Source organism: Vidua chalybeata, chromosome 1 (assembly GCF_026979565.1).
Source record: "Vidua chalybeata isolate OUT-0048 chromosome 1, bVidCha1 merged haplotype, whole genome shotgun sequence".
NCBI classification, from domain to species: Eukaryota; Metazoa; Chordata; class Aves; order Passeriformes; family Viduidae; genus Vidua; species Vidua chalybeata.
The window spans coordinates 22,672,600-22,693,782 of record NC_071530.1 but is presented as its reverse complement, the minus strand read 5'-3'; the positions used below and the strand labels follow the sequence as shown (position 1 = coordinate 22,693,782).

The 21,183-nt window shown below is 36.9% G+C and overlaps 1 protein-coding gene across 2 annotated transcripts in view; it reads right to left on the bottom strand.

The window, feature by feature from the left end:
• The window catches only part of CDK14 (cyclin dependent kinase 14), a 318,431-nt gene that overhangs the window by 218,367 nt on the left and 78,881 nt on the right, over window positions 1–21,183 (bottom strand). For both annotated transcript variants that reach the window (XM_053941947.1, XM_053941953.1), the window contains exons 3-4: window positions 17,302–17,547; window positions 7,268–7,362 (exon numbers count right to left, since the gene is read on the bottom strand). In XM_053941947.1, coding sequence (XP_053797922.1) covers window positions 7,268–7,362; window positions 17,302–17,547 — 341 coding nt within the window. The remainder of the gene's footprint in view (window positions 1–7,267; window positions 7,363–17,301; window positions 17,548–21,183) is intronic.

Sequence of the window (21,183 nt, the reverse complement as noted above, 5' to 3'; positions counted from 1 at the left end):
GGGATAACGCTGATGATGCCATATAGAGAACAAAAGAGTACAATCACACTATTTTCTCAAGTTCTTCAGATATATTTAGATGACATAAATGTTCTAAATATACACATTTAAAAGAGTCAATTAACACAAAATCTGCCAATTCTGATTTCAATCTGTTTATTTAATACTGAGTTTTACCACTGGCTGGAGTTGAGGTTGAGCTCATAATTCAAGCAAGTGCTAAACTTGGGAACACTTCTGTAATGAAAAATCAGTAGATGGTATTGGGATGATGCTCTAATTTGTGATACAAATTTAAAGAAACTAATTCTTATGAAGAAAAATAACTTTCAATTGTTAAATATTCATTTACAGGAAAATCTCAAAGTTTGATGATCAAACCTTGAGAATATCTAATTAGATCTACTCTGTAGTGATATTAATGTCATAAACAGATACCTAAAACTCCAAACCATGGGGGCCTAATGGAATCAGGCTCTGCCAGAAATTTCCTTTGAAGAAACCTGACAGAGGCACATTCACTGTAGGTTTAGTCACCTCTGATTATTCTACCAAAGAATAACTGATTCCACATTGAGGGAAACACTTCTTTTAATCATTAACATAAAAGACAGCTCAGTGTAACATGGTTTATATTATTTTTTTTTACTAAAAAGGACTTACATTTCTAGTTTACAAAAGCCACTCCCAGTCCTGCTAAAGCCCTATCATGTAAATTCTCAAGGGACTAACACAGGCCCTGAATTTCTCTTTTTGTACTCCACCATCTTTTAACCTCATCCTAGACAAAAGTTACCTTGTCTTAGTAGAAGCCAGTGGATTAAAGATACTTCATAATGCTGGCATTTATTAGGGCTGAAAAAAACAGAAGATCAAAGAGTTTCATGAGAGATGAAAGATTTAAATTATTAATTAGTGCTGTCACTGGAACTTAGGAGTCAAGGCAGTCTCATACTAACCGTGTGGCAGCCCTCACTTGAACAGGAGCAGGTAAGATAAGAGTTTACCCCCAGCTCACATCAGTTCAAACTACCCATCAGCTCATCTAAGCACAGGGCTGGCTGTACTCGACCTATGGATGCTGGTAGGAGTCACCTGGGAAGGGCAGCTGGCAAAGCAATGCTGAGCACCATCCTCCTCCACACCCCTCACACCTCTCCACACCCCACTGGTGCTCATAGAAAGAGAAGTTGAAGACAAACATAGAGATATCCCTTATAAATAAGGTGGCCTCTTAAAACTGCACACTGACAGTCACAGGGGATCTGCTGAGAGATGCCACTGATCAGCAAACTGGGAAATGCAATGGTACACAATGGCAGCTGGCAAATTAATTCAGTATTCTCCCTATCATTCCAATCATGAATATATGGCCAATAAGGTAATACAACTATATTCTAGCCTAGTTTTTCTACCAAGCTTTCCAGGGCAGTCCTGGGTAAGTAATATAATAGACTTACTTTCTTCAGTTTTGTCCCCTGCTATGCAAGATAATAATACTAAGTCACCTCCTTAAATTGCTTTCCAGGTTGAAGCACACTACATATAGTGTGATGTTCTTTTTATATATTCAACTATGGAGAAAAGATTTCCCAATCTTTATTTTAAATGTTGAAAAATTCACTCAGTAAGTGATCAACATAATCAATGATTCAGCTTCTAGTTAGAATCCTAGTAATTTATTTTAGTACTTACTCTACTTTAATATTTTTTTCCACCATTTGGCATTTTAGTTGAACATCTCGTTGTCATTAGTTTTCTATCTAATTCAACTGTAACTTACTGTTTTTATTAAAGATTTACAATGCTAGAGATTTTTTTTAAACATTTATGTACACCTTTTATAATCCCATGTCATAACTTGCCTACAAAAATCAGTTAAGGAAATAAGTTAAAAATGAGGGGAGAAAAAAAAAAGAAAGCCTAGTTGGTAACCATAAAGTGTCTTTTTGTAATCCATGAATATGTATTCCTTTTCCAGCCATCTGTTATCCTCAGATGAAAAGAGGATTTCATTTGTAGAACACTAATTTCACACAATTTTCAAGAAATAAAGAAAAGCTTAAGAAAGTTTAGGTCATCAAGGCAATATGAATCAGAGTAATTTTGAAATATCAGCCTAAACAAATTGGCCATAACATGAAGAAAAACTTTCCTGTGAACTGGAGTGGTATACATGAAACTTATCAGGGAGCCTGTGAACACAAGACCTCACATGGGCATAGAGTAAAGGTTGGGGAATGACTAGAAAATGGTAGCTTGACCATTGCAAGCTTATGGTACTTGCAACAGATTGAACATAAAAGACAATCAGAGGCAAAAAGAGATTTCATGACAAGTAAAAGAAATTCTGCAACTTCAAAAGCAAAAGTCAGAACAGTAATTAGTCCTGTCAGCCATCTTCAGTGAAGGTTTCAGCATCATAAATATAAAAATCAAAATGCACATGCCATCCCTTTTCTTGTGAGCAGCTATCCACAGACATATTTATGAAATATTATGGTCAGCTATATTCATAGCACACACTTCAATACATCATGCCAATAGCAAACAGTGGTAGTTCCCTCTGATTATTCAAAGATTCCCTGCTGCCTCAAGAATAACACAGCATGGAAACAACACCAGTACAGAGCATGATGCCTGCCTGAGCATGATTTCTCTCCACTCTGCACCATGAACTCCCTATTGATTTTCAAGGTGAATATTAAAAGGTAGTGCCTTTGATGGAGATAAATATCAAATGCCCTGGCTCCCTGAAAAAAATACATTTTATCTTTGCATATAAGTTGGAGTCACCTTGAAAACAAAAAATTTAGATTTTGAACTGAAATGGGAGAGATGTCTGGATGGAAGGACTGCCCTATCTCAGCAGCCTTTGAGCTCTTATTGAAAGCACTAGCTTCTACTGTGCTCTGCTCTGTGCTCTACTGATCTCATATTAATAGTTAAAAAGGATAGGGATCAGAATTCATTAGAACAAGTGTTTTATTAAGAATAAATTGAAATTATGTAATTTTGTGATAGGGAAAATGGGCAAAAATATCTTGATGGAGCTGTTATGAATTCTACACATTTTTGCAATACTATGAGCACATGCAATTCAGTAGAGGTGTGCAAAAAGGTAAAGGTACAGTGAAAAATCACATGGACAGTCAAGAAGCAGATCAAGATCACATGGACAGTCAAGAAGCAGATCGAGATCATAGTGGAGATATCACTGGCATGCCTCTCAAAACACAGACACATGCTGTGCAAGCAACAGTCACAGATCACAGCTCTTTAACTGAGGGAATCGTTTTCAATTCTTTGCCTTGAAGGGCAACTGAACACAGTGGGAGAGGATGGAAAATACGCCAACACAGAAAATTGCCAAAAGCACAGGTTTTTCCCTTAAGTGCAATATGCAGAGTTCCCAGTGGGGGAATGCAAGGCCTCCACACTGCTTTGCAAGGGGCTCTGGTTGGCAGCAGCTCCCTTGTGCTGTCACCAGCTTCATCTCCAGACTCACAAGTCACATCAACACTTATGTGCCACCGATCAAGCCAGATCCCACTGCTGTATGTTCAGGTAAATTTATAATCAAGCTGAAGAGGGAAGAAGGTCAGCGGCAGCAGGAGGACACACATGTCAATACACAGACAGGCAGCACTTCCTCAGCTCAACCACACAGTGAAATGATACAGGAATTCAAAGGCCACCCATTGCTTTGCACCTACTGTATGGCAAATGTCCAAGGTGTTAATCAAATACAGAGTCAATGGAACTTGCATCATTTTTCACAGTGTTATCAGCAAATTACTCGGCCCACTTCTCCAAAATTTTACATTAAAGTAAATCCCTTCAAAGTCATCTGAATTTCATGCAGTAAGCAGCCTCTTGGGGTTTTATACAACTAAGTAAAATATGAGAATCTAGCCTGAATGAAAGTAGAAAATGAACATGACAAGATGAGTTTCATTACACACGTCTGATGTGCAACACATGAAATCAAATAGATTTACCTATTGATGCAACCGTCAGCCAGAAAAAAATGATTGCTTGGCTGTTTCTCCTATAAACAAAAAAGCCCAGCCTAAGAGAATACTGCTTCACTTCCCACAATAACACAGTCCTCTTCACTCTGCTGCTTCTTCACCCCAGGGATTCTTTTTTATCTGACTAGAGAAATCCATCATCCAGTAAAAGGAATTAGCCCATTTCATTTCACTTTCCTGGAATACAACCACAGATGTTCAAAAAGATAGAAAAGCAATGGGTTTTATAGGAAGACAAGGGCTTGGTACCATTTATCCTGCTCCAAGGTGCAAAAAGCCAGGCTTGTTCTGAAAGCAAGTTACTGTACATATTACTTTAAATTTTAGGAAGAGAATGGCTGATTTTGTGTATTTTCAGGCAGGTATGCATCTTTTAGACTCTCCAAATAGTATGCTAAGATTAAGAATGTTTTATTCCATTATTATGATCAACAGGGGAAATAATTTTAAAAGCTGAAATGTATCTCAGGAAATGCATAAAAAAACCCAGACTCTACTAGTTGCCACATGCAGCTGGTGACAAATACTGAGCAAAATAATTTTGAGTATAAAGCATCATTTAAAATAGCTCAATACAATCTTAAATGTCCATCTTTAACTACAATTAAGGAAACATCTCAGAAACATTTTGGCAAAACAAAGAAACCAAGCATTAAAGTTGGTTATTAGGGATTTTCAAACATTTTGAGCAAAATCCACTTGTGTGTTACCTGCTCCAGCTTTTCCATCATGTGTTTGCATTCTGCATTGTGTCATGAGAGCTTAATCCTTCAGCAGTCAAACTGGGCACATACCAAAATAAACGGACCTTTTTTGCTCATTTGTTTTCCCACTGAGTCTGTAGGCAGGGGAACATAGTGATGCATATCACAGTCTCACCCTACATACCCATATCAGAGTCTAGAAAAAAAATCTCTATCTACTCCTATATCATTTTAAGATAAAGATATAAAGAATCAGAGGCAAGCTGCCTGAAAAGCAGCAGCCAGGTCCAGGTCTCAGCCATAGAACTGTGGAATTGTTTAGGCTGGAAAAGACCTCTGAGTCCAACCATTAACCCAGCACTGCCAAGCCCACCACTAAAACATGTCCCTAAGTGCCACATTTGCACATCTTTTAAATACTGCAGGGATGGGCCAGAGCCAATGCAGTCATGCATTCACCCCACACCTGTTCACCTATGTTCCCCATGAGCCCATCACAGCAGTGATGCTCTTCCTTCTGCAGGATATCACATAGGTCAGAGATTCCTCACCTTCTCACGGGGACAGAAGAGGTAGCAGGGCTACATTACCTCAACAAACAAGTCCTTTTGAACTAGCAGATAACACCTGTAGTGTTTCCCAAGTTCTTAAAGTATAACCTCTTCCTGCTGTGAAGTAATTCAACTGTCTCTCTAGTTCAAGAAACAGAAGTCTGGACTGGAGGTGCTGAATCTGGATAGTGCTGGATCATATGGAAATTATTCAATTCTCAGCAGGAAAAAAAAAAGTCAAATTCAAACAAGTGAAGGAATACTACTATAACAGTAGAAATACTCTCTGCATATAAATTCTCATCCACACTCTGTTCAAACAGAACACATTTTAAAGACCTTGCAGAAGTTGTTAAAAAGCAACAGGACAAAGTCATAGATAATTTTTATAACTCTCACTACTTCTTCAGAGCAAGCTGTTTATAACAGAGAATGCAGTATGCCCAGTAATTCCAATTTATTATTCAAGTACCATTAAAATCATTGAAGTATATCTTTCAGATTTGCAGGCAACTCTACCAAAATGAGTATTTCTAACCAATCTACATTTCATAACATGTTCACTATTAATGCAATAGCTTCAGGGAAGGGATTTGCTTTGTTTTTAAATTTCGGTCTGTTCCACTGACTGATGGGACATCCAGTGGCTGTTGCCTTAGTTCAGTCTTACTGAAAGCCGACATATGGACTGACTGTCATCAGATACTCACTGTGATTTTACTAAAGGATTTTAGTAATTAGGCACAAGCTGAAATCTATACTGTTTTCTCATATTACATAGACCCCAATAAAAACCTTACACTCGTATAATGTCTGGAACTTGTAATGCATGACTGAGCCATTAGCAACACAACGTAATAGCATTTCCTTGAAGAAAGCTGCCAGTGAAAGACAATACCTGCAGTAGCATGGCAGAAGTGTGAATATTTCTTCTACATTTAGAACATGTTTTTATTCTTATCAGCTGTCATTATTCTTGTCAATACTTAAGCAAGCTATTGAGAAATGAGGGAACCCTCATTCTCATTTATTACATAAATTCAGTGAAAAAAATATAATTTTCAGTACCTAGCAAGTTAATGGCAGTGGAAAATGTTAGGACATATTTTCTTTTTTTCAGTAGTTATTCTGTCCCATGACCATCATGGTATTCTCTGCTGGAATGGCAGTGTTGCCTCATGTATCAATGACTAATCAAAGTTTTTAAAGATATCACAAGTACCAAATCCCTCTTTCACAACTGCTTTGTTATTATTGGGAATCTGATTATGAAAACTTCATTAAATATGTCAAATGGCACAAGAAACTCTGCTTCACAATGGATAACTCTGAATGGAAGTATTGGCTGAAGAAGTATATTTTAAGTGTCTCTACTGAGTTATTTTATGCACTATAAAAGCACTTAAGGCATTTGGGGATAAAAAAGCTGCAACAAATAACATTAAAGTGGCTGAAAAATATGTGACACATACAGATTAGTAGATTATAGACAGTAGATTATTTTGAGGTAGAGTAGTTGCAACAATTGTAAATAAACTCTTGTAAGCAAACTAAACCTAGAGTAGTCCAAAATTCCATTCATTCCCTTCATGTTGTTTTATTAAAGTTTTTTAATAATGATAAACAAAAATGAACAACTTATCACATATATTGAGCATGGCTCACAGACCATCATAAAACTCTACCTGACAGCATATTTTGCTTTTATCCCTAGAAATTAATTTGGAATGGATACCAAAGAAGTAGTATGACATTGAAGTGCAAACAAAACATCAGATTTACAAGAACCTCGTCTTGTTCTGGTGTGAAGGTAATATGCCACCTGTGCAATATGGTCTCAGCCCCTTTCACTAGAGCACATGGCAGTCATAGCACTTTGATTCACAGGGATCTAAGTATATGTTCAGCAACATTAGTTGATACTTTCTGCTTATCTTCATTTACACCCAAATTTAAATGAAAAGAAAGCACCACTTACTTGCTTTTTCCTTTGTATACTGTAGCATAGGACCCTTCCCCTAGTTTTTCCAGTTTTTCATATGAGTCTGCTTTTCCAAACTTTGGGCTTGTAGGCTAAACAAAACAAAAAGGAAGATCTTTCAGCATTGCACCTATAACATTAACTGCTTTGACTCAACCTTTAGAGACCGAATATCATTATCAAGGCTCATAGACCTGCTGGTTTTCAGTAACCAACAACAAAAAAGTAATTAATAAGGAAAAAAACATTAATATTTATTCAACAGCCCAGATGGTAGTTGTTAATATCAACCATACAGTTACATCACAGGATCTATCAAAAAGATTTTGTTCTTAATCAAAGAGATGGTTCTGTTTTATTTTTTTACCTATATCACTTCATAGGGGAAAAAAAGACCATTAACAACTAAAGCATCTTGTCTATGTTTAGAGATCTAAACAGCATCCTTAATCTGCCCTACAAAATCAGACTAGTAAAGCTGTTTAATAATTTTTTTCTTTCTTTTGTTTTTAGACTAAATCTCATCCAAAAACATACCTCTAACTAGTCAATGTCCCATTAAATCACTCATTGTTCAGAGTGGTCAAAATGCTACAGGAAAACATCTTTAATGATGTCATCCTCTGAATTATGGTTAAAGTCTTCAGATGTGGATATAATCACATCATACTTTAATGTACATTTTACATAGTTGATAAAAGTCCTGTATGCTTAAGATTTGCAGACTAAGTGAGGAGTCTAAAACTGAACCAAGCTAAGGAATGATTCTTGCTCAAAGGACCAGATAGCTCAGCTGGCCTTTGTGACAGAGTGATACTTGCCCCCCTTTTACACAGTCCTTACAGAGAATAAATCAACACTGCAAAAACAGAAATTCACCTGACATTAAAACTTTCAATTCTGAAATTCTGAGAAAATGTTTGACTTTTTTGATGTGCATCCTATTTTCCCACATTTCCCCATTTTCCAGTTGTCTGGAAGGAAACAATTTTATTTTTTCTCCAAGACCAGATGAAACTGCAAAAAACTGACCTGCAGCTGCCCTTTGCATCACCTACATATCTTTTTGACTGCAGAGCTCAGATATCCTTCCTGTCCTAAACCAACCAAAAGATCGTAGAGAAAGTTGAGAGAGTCAACACTAATACTCAAATCACACACAGTGACTGACTTGATAATACTCTTGTTAAATGCTACCAAGAAAAGCAGACAAGCAAGCCCTGCATAGTTAAGGCTGAATTCAGCTGGGATGAGCCATGTGCAGCTGTACACATGGTACTCTCACATTCAGGATCCGATGTCTGATTTACAAAAAGTATCCACGTAACAGTTTTTTGAAAGGGAACAAACATTACAGTATAAAGCACATCTGTGTGTAAATTCTTGCTAAGCCATGGTTGAAAGTTTTAAATCAACTGACCCTAAAAATTGCTTCTATTTAAATAGGCAGAGGCATCCCAGGCAAGCTGACTTGGTGCCTCATACTTGTCCACCACACTCTATTAACCATTAGCCAGAAAATGCAAACGTTCTCTTTATTCAACTATTCTTCATTTGTCCTATGAAAAAATTCTGGCACTTTGGCAATTATGCACCTTTTTTTGATATCAACATTTTAGCTTTCTATTCAATGGCATTAGGACATACATATATATGTTTGCAAAATTGAGCCCTTTCACCTCTCTCCAATACAAAGAACAACCTATTAATTTGCTATCCAGTTCCTAAGTATTAGTAGATTTACACAAATTTGTCATAAGGAAACTCAGATCTTTTTCCTGCTACATTATTTGGAACACTTCATTATAGATAAGGCAGTAATAGTCTTGGTTTCCAATCTGTGCTTAAAAAGGCATTCTGCCTGGTTAAAAAAAAAAAAACAGGATTTTTTAAAATCACAGTTTTATTACAGATGTCACTAATAGAGGTGACTAAAATATTTATTCAAGTAGACTTCTTATTTAGCTATCCAATTATGGACTAATGCGACATTTAAAAACTTCAGGAAAAAAGTGGTTAGATGTTTAAATGTCTTGCATATAATGAAGAGGGAGCACAAAGTATTTCCCAAATTGCAGGCTGCAATGAACACACAGTGAGCAGCTTTGTTTGGAGTGGAAATGCTGCCCTAGTTAACAGTGAATAGTTCACTGTTGGCTTCCTCATAACGAAACAGAGAAAGGACATGGTGTATACATGTGTTTCACATCCATTCTTATTTTCACACTGAGATTTACTTTTATTCTCTACCTCTGGAAACCATAATCTAAAGGTCACAACAACTTGTAAAGCCCTAAGATCTTGATAGGAAACAGGATGCCTTTAATCCATTACCACACAGTAAATCATCAACAATAATTTTTCCTACAACCTCAAGCTCATTTCTCTGTAGTCCAGCTGCCAGAAGCACAGACTGAAAGTCATGACTTTTGACTCATTCTCCTCCTGGAAGCTGCTGCATCCTCACCAAGCACAGTCAGAACTCTAAAAGCGGGCGTTGGCTGGATCAGGACAGTTCACTCCTGAGGGTTCCAGTGAGAGCCCTGTGCTCAGCTCAGCTCTGCAGCAGCCAGGCTGACCTGCCCCCCTCCCCACGCAGCCCCACGCCTTGTCCAGTGCCTGCTCACGCTGGGTACGAGCCCAGAACCAGCCTTGGCTGACACCTTCCCCTGCCCAGCCTACAGCACCTCTGCAGTGGAGCTCGCCTCAGCACCATCAGACTGGATTGCTCAGGCTCTCCACTAAGATGTCTCCCTTTGTGAAAACAGACATTTTTTTCCTTGCATTTGTAATATTTAAAGGCTTACAATTTTTGAAGGTATGTGGTGGAGAAAAGCACTTCATGGGATTTTATTTTAAAAAATGGTAATAAATTCTGAGGCAAATAATATATATGATAATATAAATAATTTGTGTGATACTTCTTAATGAAATGCCAAAACACTCATCATATTGCAATTATTTTAGACAATGAAGGGACAGCTTTACCATTTCCCCAAAACTTTCTCAATTTTTTAAAAATGAAATCTCATACACTAATTCAAATTTTAATTACAAATTGCCTGCGAAATTAAGAAGTTCAGACACTTCTTCTATTTCCTTTTATTTCTGGATTATAAAGGAGGTGAAGACAGACAGAAATTATGCAAAAATGCATAACTTTTCAAAACTTAAGTTTTAAGCTTAAAGGAATCTAAATAAAGGAATCTAAATAATTTGAAATGTCACATGAATGCTGAAAAGTATAACCATTTCAGCCTACTTTCCTTTATTATTACAGTCCCTCATTCATATGGGTATTCTTTCAGCTTCATAGATATGATTTTCATTATTCCTATTTCTCCATACTAGCTTATCCTTTTCAACCATTTCTGTTTAAAAAATATTATTTGTTACAGCAAAGTTGGTGGCTTTTTTATTAAATGCTAATATTAAAATCAAATCTAGAAAATCCACTTTTAATTTCTTCTTCCAAAGTATTTTATTCCTTCTGGTAAAATACACGGGAATATATATACACAGAGATTTGTGTTTGTTAAATCACGGGAATCCCTTACTCTGCCTGGCATGTGGTTGACTGAAATACACATAGTGAGTGAGACAGATCCAGAGCACATCAGATGTGCTTGCATCAGCCATTGACAGACATCACAAGCAGCAGACTCACAAGAAATTCCCTGTATTTTACATAACTGGTACAATCCCCCAGTTTGACCCAGACAATATTTCTCAATGGAAAAGAGTACTGGTTTTAGCTGAACACATGTATTTTGGTAAGTTTTTTCAAAGTTTCTGTTTGAAGATATAAACTTACAATATTTCTATAGCTATTATTTTTTCATTTCTCTTGCTCCTTCTTACTGCTTTTTAACCCTCTAAAACACCAAGAGAGAATCACAGAATTATTTAAGTTTGAAAAGATTTTAAAGATCACCAAATCCAACTCTAATCCTAACATTGCCAAGCCCACCACATATGTCCCCAAGCACCACATCTACACACATCTTTTAAATACCTCCAGGGATTGTGACTAAGTCACTTCCCCAAGCAGCCTTTTCCAGTGCTTGGCAACCATTCTATGTACTAAACATTATTGGGACTATTTAGGCTTAAAGAAGCCTGTTGCTGCATGCTAGAGCTCCTCATTTGCTACCAAAAAAAAACCCCAACATACAAAGCTGAGAAAAAACCCCCAACATCTAGGTGCACATGTGACCAAGACTGAACTATCTAAATGCAAAAAGTTAAATAGGCAGTAAACAACCAGGCAGCAAGAAATTGATACAACTGGAAAACTCACTGCGAAGTGAACTTTCACGCTCTGGAAAAATCTTTCAAAGAACTCAAATGGGAAAGCTAAATGAATTACTGAGACAAAAGGGAGTAAAGGTCCTCATGCCTCTGAAGAACATAGTCCCAAGTCACTGTGAAAGTTGGCACAGGTTGTGGTAGATCATGTTATCCCCAAGAGGACATGGGCAACTGGAGCACAGAACAATACAGATCTTTCCCTTCAGGAAACTCACTTGTTTGCCTTCACATTTCACTTTCCTTCAATAGAGTTTTCATTAGGTAGCTTTCTTATTATGAGCCTACATTTTTCCCAATGCTAGATTAGTCTAAAAGCACCACTGAGCACAGAAGTGAGCATTTTTAGCAGCATGGCTTGCAGTAACTAAGATTAGATATTTTTTCCCCTCTGGTTAAGGAAATACAGATTATAGTAACAAGGATAGAAAGAGTATGCCAAAATGTGGAGTACAGAAATAGAAGAAGCTAGTATTTCAAACTGATGTGAGAGTATTAAAAATAACAAAGAAAAAAAGAAATGAGAAGAAACTGACTGTTCTGACCACATTGTTTCAAATGGCCATTTCATTGATACAGCCTGTATCAATGATAATAGGCTTAAAGCAGGTCTTGCAGTATGAATCCTTGCACTACATTGCCACGTGAATGCTCCTCTTTCTCAGAATTTTTCAAAATCTATGTAATAAAGAAGGCTTTAATGGAAAATTACACTGAAAATCACCTGACTATTCCTATAGAAGCTGTGTGGGTTATGTTCTCATGCATTTTTCATAACTGCAGAACAGCTTGTGAATGTCACACTTAACTGTCACACTCCGGAGTCTAAGTTTTAAATAGACGCTTTTCCTTTTTTTTAACTGGGGGATATTAAACTTCAATATAAAACTGTCATTAAGAGAAAAATATTATTTTCATAGTACCTCTGTAAATTAAAGAAAATCAAAATTGAATATCTGCTTTTTTATATACCTCAAAAAAAAAAATTGATTGCTAGAAAAACTTGAAAGAAAAACACAGGCCAAGAAGCTCAGCTGATATTAAATCACAAAAATGAAAGATAATAATTATTTTTTAACCCTTTTGTCTTCTTTTTCACAAGAGTAAACCTTCTTTCACAAAACCATAGATCCCATTCTACTGCTTGCATCTTCCTAACCCTTTAACACACGGCCATAAATTAAGAGCAACTGGACTGAAGCGACCATAGAGCTCTGTGTGAAGGGTGCAGTTTTCAAAGCTCTTCACTTGTTCTCCAGGCTATTAGAGCACAGGAGCTGGCTCAACTGCCACATTTTATCTGTCTTTTCATCTTGAGAGTATCCTTCAGGTTAACGATTATTAACGCTTCCTTTGTGCCAGTGAAGAACACTCCACTCTCTATACGGAGCTCTGAAATTACCTTACCTCCATAAAACATATCAACCAGGAAGGATGCAGTTACCCTAGTAATTAACAGGTTCCTAACTGGAGAAGGCTGCCTACATCTGAAGAGGAAGAGAGGCAAGATTGGCACAGCAAGTGTTTATTTGGGCAGACAGAAATTATTCCTAACTTTCAGGAAAAATCCTGACATAAGTGTTTATTTTAAGCTAGATTTCTTACACAACTTATTTTCAATGTGCTAACAGGATCAGTAGGGTCATTATAGGATTCATACTTTTTTGCTTGTACTTTTTTGGCAGAAAATTGCATGTATCAGGACTGAAAATTAATAAAAGTTACAGAAACAGAAGAAAGGCTGCTCTCCCAAAAAAAGTACAGAGTCAGTGCAGTAAAGCATTGCTTATCGCAATTATTTTTACTTGAATGTTTGGGGTTTTTACATTTATCTGAGTTAGTAGAACATTAGTGTTTTGCTTGATTTTGTTTTTAAAAAGTAACTGACAGGTAGGAACATATACCTTTGCATGACATTTAAATTCACCACAAGGGAGCTGAAGCTATTCAAGGAGAACAAACTGATGTGTATCACTACATAACTAAATCTTGAGCAGATGGCTACTTTGAACAGCTTGCAATATTCTATTGATATATGGTACAAAAGTACTATTTTAGTGTATAAAATGTGTACTCTGAACACACCAAAACTTTACCTTGCACTGGAGAATTTGATCATGTGTCTAAAGAGCAGGGATCTCAAATAAAATTTTCAGATAATTAGAGTCAAGCCATCTTTTTAAACCAGCTGTTTGGGGAAGAGTGGCACGTGTTTGCTTTTCAGTTGTGATTTTTTTATTTTGTCTAGTTTATTATGTGGGATTACCTTTTCTTCATTTGAGGAGAAAAGAAAAGCATTTTCTTCCCTTAGTAGACAAAGGACTTGGCATGAGATTTTTAGAAAGACAGAGAGAGAGAGGGATGGATCAGTATGCAAAGCTATAGCTATATATGTATATTATACACAAACACACACACATACACACACACAAATATTGTGTTGGGATGGACCAGAGAAAATGTTTGTCAAGCCAAATTCCCTTCTAACAGTGGCTGACAGGCAATGCACAGGTAGGCAAACACCTACTTTGCTACCTCCAGGTTATCCACTACTCTGTTGCAATAAAGGAATAATTCTGTTTTGCTGGAAAATTCATCCCAAAATAACATACAATTTCCATCAGCATAAGCAGTTTGGAAATCACTCTCATAGATGTTTTCTTATGTTCAAAGCAAGTAGAGAAGGTAGAAAGATTCTAAGTCCAAAATTTTTTTTAAAATTCTTGTTGTACAAGAACAAACAAACAAAAAGTGCTAAATTCTGTCTGTATGCTACTGTACTAATTAACTATACAGGAATTCTACCAGGTTGCAACGAGGTGTGACATAAATGCAGAAAAATACTTCAAGTTCAAAAGCAAGAGATTTATTTTCCAAGTGACAATCTGTGTGAAGATCACGGCGCTCCAGCTTCCCCAAACCTCTGTGTGTGTTTCATCTTTCTCATCACAAAGTGCAGTGCATTTCAAAGGTATGGACAACACAAAATGGGCAACACACCACCTGCTGAGTATTTTGTAATCTTTACCAAACACTGAAACTGATACCTGTCAGAGAGGTGATAAAACTGCTGAGATTAATCAAAACTGAAACTGACACCCCAGGGCATTATAAACAAGGTCTTTCAGGTCACATCTTGAAAAATGTTGCTTTTCTGTGAAAAATAAAGGACTTTTACCTGAGCAGAAGCAGTGAGTGATATGGAGACTGCAAGCCTCGGCCATGTATCTTCTGTAAGACATCATTTCCACGCCTGACCGCTACAGAGGACTTCAAATGATGAAAGGAAAAAACTAAATGGAAACCTAATTCAGTTCCTCTACTAATCAAACACAGAAGGAGAAAATTGAAGGCAGCATATCTCTATCAGAATATCTTAAAATAAAGCTTACAGAAAGCAGAGCCAAAACTGAGAAACAACTCCACAGCTGTAGCCCATATGACCCAGAGGGCATAGCATGTTCAAGAATTTTTACAGAAACTGAAATGCTTGTTCAGACTGGTATAACCCATACAAGAGGAGAATTTCCAGAGAACCAAGTATGAACTCAGTAAGGGAGAATATGCAGCTGACTTGGAAGAAAAAGATGTAATGATCAGAAGAGCAAGTGGCAAGGGCATCTGCTAGACAGCCCTAAACCCTTTGTTAATTCAAGTATAATTCAAAACCACAGAATGATACATTTCTGCAACTAACCACACGGGTATCACTCAATAAAACGTGCATCAGGCCATCTACTGCCTGAAGCCATGTATTCAGGTTCTGGGAATGGGAATAAAGCATCTTGATCTTGTCTCTGCCTTGGATGGCTTCTCAGAACTCAGGTCTGCCAGGCAGGACCAGGTGTGACCTGATCAGCAGAAGGCCAACATCACCTTTTGCTGTGAACTGTTCTTTCCTCTTCATTGGCATGAACACCTTCATTATTCCCCATGCTCTTCCTTGTGAGGAAAAGTCAAAAATTACTAACAATGCCTCCAAGCAAAAGGAAGAACTGATTTCAGCAAACAGAGCTATAAAAATCAGAGAGAATTACAGGAAGCTGAGAAATAAAAATTGTATTTCAAGAAATTCCTTTGCACCTCCTGTATCCAGCAATCTGTGTGAGTCACCGTGGATGAAGATTACCAAAAGCATATGTTTAACTACGGCTCTAAGCAGCAGCATACTAGTAGAGGAAGCATTAATGTCATTTACATAAGAAAATACTGGGATCATAGGAGATTGTATGGATGCAGTAGAGTGCCAGCCCTCTGGAGAAGAACAAGATACCAAAACCACAGTTTCAAAAACATCTGCTTCAAAATTCTGGAAACAAAGCAACTGAAACCCTTCAGTGTTAACAAAACAATGTCAAAAACATAAACAGAAATTGGCTTCTAAGAGGAGCAGCAGAGATGAGGAGTGAGTTGATACCACAAAATACTTAAGATATCCCCCCCCCAAAAAAGTCATTTAAATTAATAGTTGTGGTGCCACAAAATAATCAGGCATCACAAACAAGTAAACACAGTGCAAATAGATTCTTCCATTCTTAATGATTGTAAAAGTTTTATGGTAAGAATCCCTTGTCATGGACTCAGATGAAATACACTAGAGACATCTTTGGCAGCAGCTATATAATGCCAAGTGATAGTGAAAAAGCAAATTTGTTTTTGCTACAGATGGTTACATTTTAAAATGTAACCTTTTCTAAAAAGGACAGTCCCCTGGAGGCGTGACATCTTACCCGCTAAATTCACATGGGTTAAACACAGCTCATGTACAGAAAATTAATCTCCTGCCATTTCTCATCAAAAGTCTGACAGGCTTCACTCAAACTTCTGTAGGGAGGACAGATCTCCAGAAGATAGAGCAAAACAAAGAAAAGAAAGAAAAGAAAAAAGAAGAGGCAATCAACCTTTTAAACTTTTTCGCACCAAATAAGATTTGAAGTGTTACATCCATTCTACTTAGATCTGTAGTTTTCAACTCAAAGGTCACATTATTATGGATTTTTCTTCCCAAAGCATAACAGAAATAGTTTTTCAATAATTTTGAAGGTCTTTTGGGGGAAATCTGTTCTGGGCATTGCTCATTAAAGACATGACATTTTATTTATCTAGTTTCTTTCAAAATACTTGAGAATAAAACTATTATGATGTGTTGCCAAACCCTTCTCTGTTATTTTTCTTTCTTCCCTCTCTCTCTCTCTTGCAGAATTTCTGACAGGGAAATAAATGTTATTTTTTACTACTTGATTTTAAAAAGATAATTATAAAGTGTAAACAAAATCTGTCAAATCTGATCTGTTTCTCTAAAACTGAAATCTAAAATTCAAAAAGGCAATTCATGTGGGTTCTTAAACTTCATGGGAAGGAATTCCTCTTCACAAATAAGGAAATTTGCTGCATGAACATTATAGCAGCTGTAATGACATACCAGGATAAGGAGAGGAAAATGCTTAGAAATCCTGTAAGACACCCTAAATAACATCTGAAAGGAATTTCATAAATCATATTCTTTTTCAAGTTCTATTTTCTGATCCTATTTCATTAATAACACTAATCTGTTATTAATATATATGCTATAAATATATATGGAAAACACATTTAACAGCAGCCATGACCTTTTTCTTTGTTGTTTCCAAGTAAACAATCCCTTCTTAAGCAAGAAAACATTTTTCTGGTGCCCCTAATTCCACCATGTGGCACACGCAGAGGTATCAGGACTGTGCACTTACAGAGCTGGGGCTGGAGTGCCGCCTGACTTTAGGTGATTCCTTCCCTGCAGATGAAGTTTTGAAGTTAATGCAAGCGTTGTTCTCTGAATGAACCCTCTTCACTTGATTAGCTGGCTTCTCAAATGGATCAAAACTACTCTGTGTCCTCTGAACCCGAACTTTTTTATCCTCAGGAATTGTATCCAAAGGTTTGATCACTGAATCCATTCCCTGGCAGTTCCGTGTAGACATCTTTGTGACACATATCTGAAAAAGAAAAAACATCCTTTGTTGACTCTAACAGGCTTAAAGTCGATATCATTCAATGCACCAGCCAGCATCAAAAAAGGCACTGAACTTTATAAGCATTCACTTTCTATTTCTATGTTAAAATTTAAAGCAACACATGCATTTTACATAGGGGACACCCACATCACAATAATAACTATAAAAAGCCTATCTTTGTACAATGTACTGAAAGATCCTGGAAAAGGAAGGCAAAAGAGGGACATACATAAATTCATACATTTGTGTTTTCTTGTACAATGTGTTCTTGGCAACAATGCCACTTCACTTCTCTCTCCAATCTAGCCACAGATATCCACAAGCAGTATTGATTTCCATTTGTTCAAAATTGGATGCGACTAAAATAAAATAAATGATGGTAGTTTGTATATGCACTGGCTGGTGCTGGCTTTCCAAAGATTCAATACCAGTATATTATGGTATTTTTAAATAATGCTTATACAGTGTTGTTATTATTATTATCACCATATGTCTCAGAAAATCAAAATCAGTAAATCAATTCTCAGGCACTGAAACGTGAGACTGCAGCTTAATGGCACACTAAAGCACAGAAGTTCAATTCTTTGTTACTGTGAAGTACGACTCTGCCAAGCTCTAAAGACTGACACTTGCTGCTTGAGCTATCAAAATGTGCTGTGGTTAGTTCAAAAGAACTAAACAAGTAGAACAGCATTTTTAGATACTCCAGTCATGTACGTTTCTGGTTTTCATTTCAATACATATGACATTTTTTTTAAATTACACTGTTGGTGAGAGGTTGTGTTGGAGGCCTCAGTTTCTGTTGTCACCCATAAGAGACTTGACTTTTTACTTGGAAAGAAAAGAAATAGTTTCAGCTTTCAGGCTACAGGGGAAAGTTATGAAGTGTGATGCAAGCAGACCCAAGAGACTCCCTAAATTTTAAGACAATCAAAGTAATCTGCAATGTACTTTTTCCATGACATTTGCATGCGTTTAAGGATAGACAGTGTTAACTTGCTGTCAATTGAACTGTTCATATAAAAGCAATTTAATACTCCATTCAAGCACCTAGAATCTATACTAATTTTTGAAAACTTGTTATCCTAAAACAGTTAATATAAAAAAAAAAAGAAAAAATAAATTACCATTAAATCAGGAGTCTTCCTTCCTAAAGCAAAGTATCTCCAAAAGCTTCTCAAATAAATTATTCTTTGCCATTTTCCCAGAGGCATTTTGGGCCTTGAAATCCACTCCAATTGTTTACCTTGTGGCGTTGTGGCGTTTGGCTGCTTTTTTTTTTTTTTTTTTTTTTTTTTTTTTTTTTTTTTTTTATGATCCACTGTAACAGTAGATGAAAGATTTTTTTTCTACATTAAAAATTTAAAATATGTTTCCTGCACTGTGCCATCTGGTCAAATGATCATACAGCAGGTCATCTCTAATGAAGGACATCACTACTGTCACAAACTAGACATTACAAGGGTTCACATTTCTTCTCACTAATGCGATTTCTCCAATACTAGAACTTCACCAAGTTATAATTTCCTTGAGAAAAGAAAAAATCCCCTTTTTTCCAAATGATAATTCTTTCTTCGGGCTTAAATTAAGACAATTATGTAATTTTGGTCTGTTACTTCAGAAAGTAAAGATAAACAGCTGCAGCACAAAGCGTTTTTAATTAGTCATCTTCTGAAACTAATTGGTTTCTTTTCCTTAAAACAACTCATATGCACAGACACATATCCACATACTTCCCTCTGTCATCTCCATGTTCTTGCAGTGCTTGCTACGAATAAAGATATTTTAAAATAATGTAAATTGAAATCACTGTTAATATAGCAGCACTTCCATGTTGCTTAATCAACATGGATGCAAATAAATCAGTAATCAGTAATCAGTATTTCTCAGCGTTTGATACCCTATGATCTAGAAAACAGAGGCAGGAAATATGGACAAAAAGTTCCAAAGAGGTACTTGTCTTCCTTTCAGGTTAACAAGGCACCTATAGCAGATTAAAATATTTGGAATACACAGCTATAAATATATTATAGATAATAATGCCATGAATGTTGCTTCCATTTTCTTTTTCCACTGGAAAATCTCCATGTCTAGGTCTAACATGGGCCATGTAAGCATGTGTTACTATTGTCTTAACTGGAAGCAGTAATAGTTTGCAATTAGATTTTGAAGGGAGGCACTCTAGCCTTCAGGCTACCTGAGTGAATTTGGAGTATGATAAAAATCCCCACTATCATCTTATAATAGCCAACTTCCAAACTGCAAATTACTAAAACCAAGATGAGCTCCCCAACCAACCAGCTCCCCACTCAGAAGTCAAACACCTTGGTGGATGCACAGGCTGGACACCACTGTCACTTATGGAAAAGCCTGAGGACTGCAGAGAAATGCAAAAGTAGAAGCTGCTCACCCTGTCCATCTGCCTGTTCTGCAATTGCAGCACATCTCCCGCCAGAGCTGACAAGGGGTTTAATAAATCACTTCTCTCTCACCGATACCAATATTTCCTTGACAAAAACAAAGCATTCTCTCCAAATGGCTGCTGAGCAGAGCTCACTGTTGAAGCCAGCAAAGCTAAGTTTACGCTGCTGTTGCAGGGTACACATTTCCAAACTGTCTATCCTGCCTATAAAACACTGAAGAGAAACAATATTTAAGCATTTGTTTTACATTCTGCCATTGATAGGCCAAGTCCATTGACAAGCCAACTTCAGCTTGAGACTCTGTTCTGTGAAATCTGAAAGGACCAGGTCTAAAAGGTCAGCACTGGGCACTGGCTGTAACCAACTCAAGGTCACAAACTCATTGGTGGTTTCAGAGCACTGGCTGTAACCAACTTAAAGACACAAACTCATTGGTGGTTTCAGGTTTCCCTCCATCAGCAAGGTTAAGCTACCACAGTAGAGCAGATTTTGCCCCGGGTCATCAGGAGTGCTGGAGCTGTGCTCCAGCTAAGGGTACAACTTATTCTGCAGTGGTCTATCATGCAGAAAAACAACAAATTGCTAAGCAAAACTGAAACACAACTTATTTTGGGAGTCTTCAGCTGCATAAAAATGATCATAGATTTCACCAGCTTTACCAGATCACCTTTAGGAACATTATGGATTTGATTTTTTTTTTTTTTTTTACTCTAATTCAGCCTTTTAAATATAATTTTCCTTTGTACAGCATAACTGCTGCTTATAAATTTCAACTTCTCAAAGGATATGTACAAATACTTATCATCAGAAGGTGTTAGACTTGCAAACCAGTGTCTACCACCTGGTAGCTCCTTGCAGGAAGTGAGGAGAAGCCTAAAATACCTTCTCATTTCCAGATTTCTTTTTGCATACGAGAATTAAGGACCATTTTCCAGTTAAAGCACAGTATTTGTAATAAAGAACAGAGATTCATTTTCAGAATTTTTTGGATGGTCCTGGGTGGTCCTCTGGGATAGTGAGACTTGCCCTCTAATCCCATTCTGCCACCTCTAAGAGCAGACTTTTCTTTTCACCCCGTTTCATTTTTTTCTATCTACCTAAGTCATAGGTTCTTCAGATGGGCACTGTCCTTTTGCTAACCCTTCTTTTACACGCAGAACAACCCTAGTCACCTCAATGAAGATGACAATCCAGA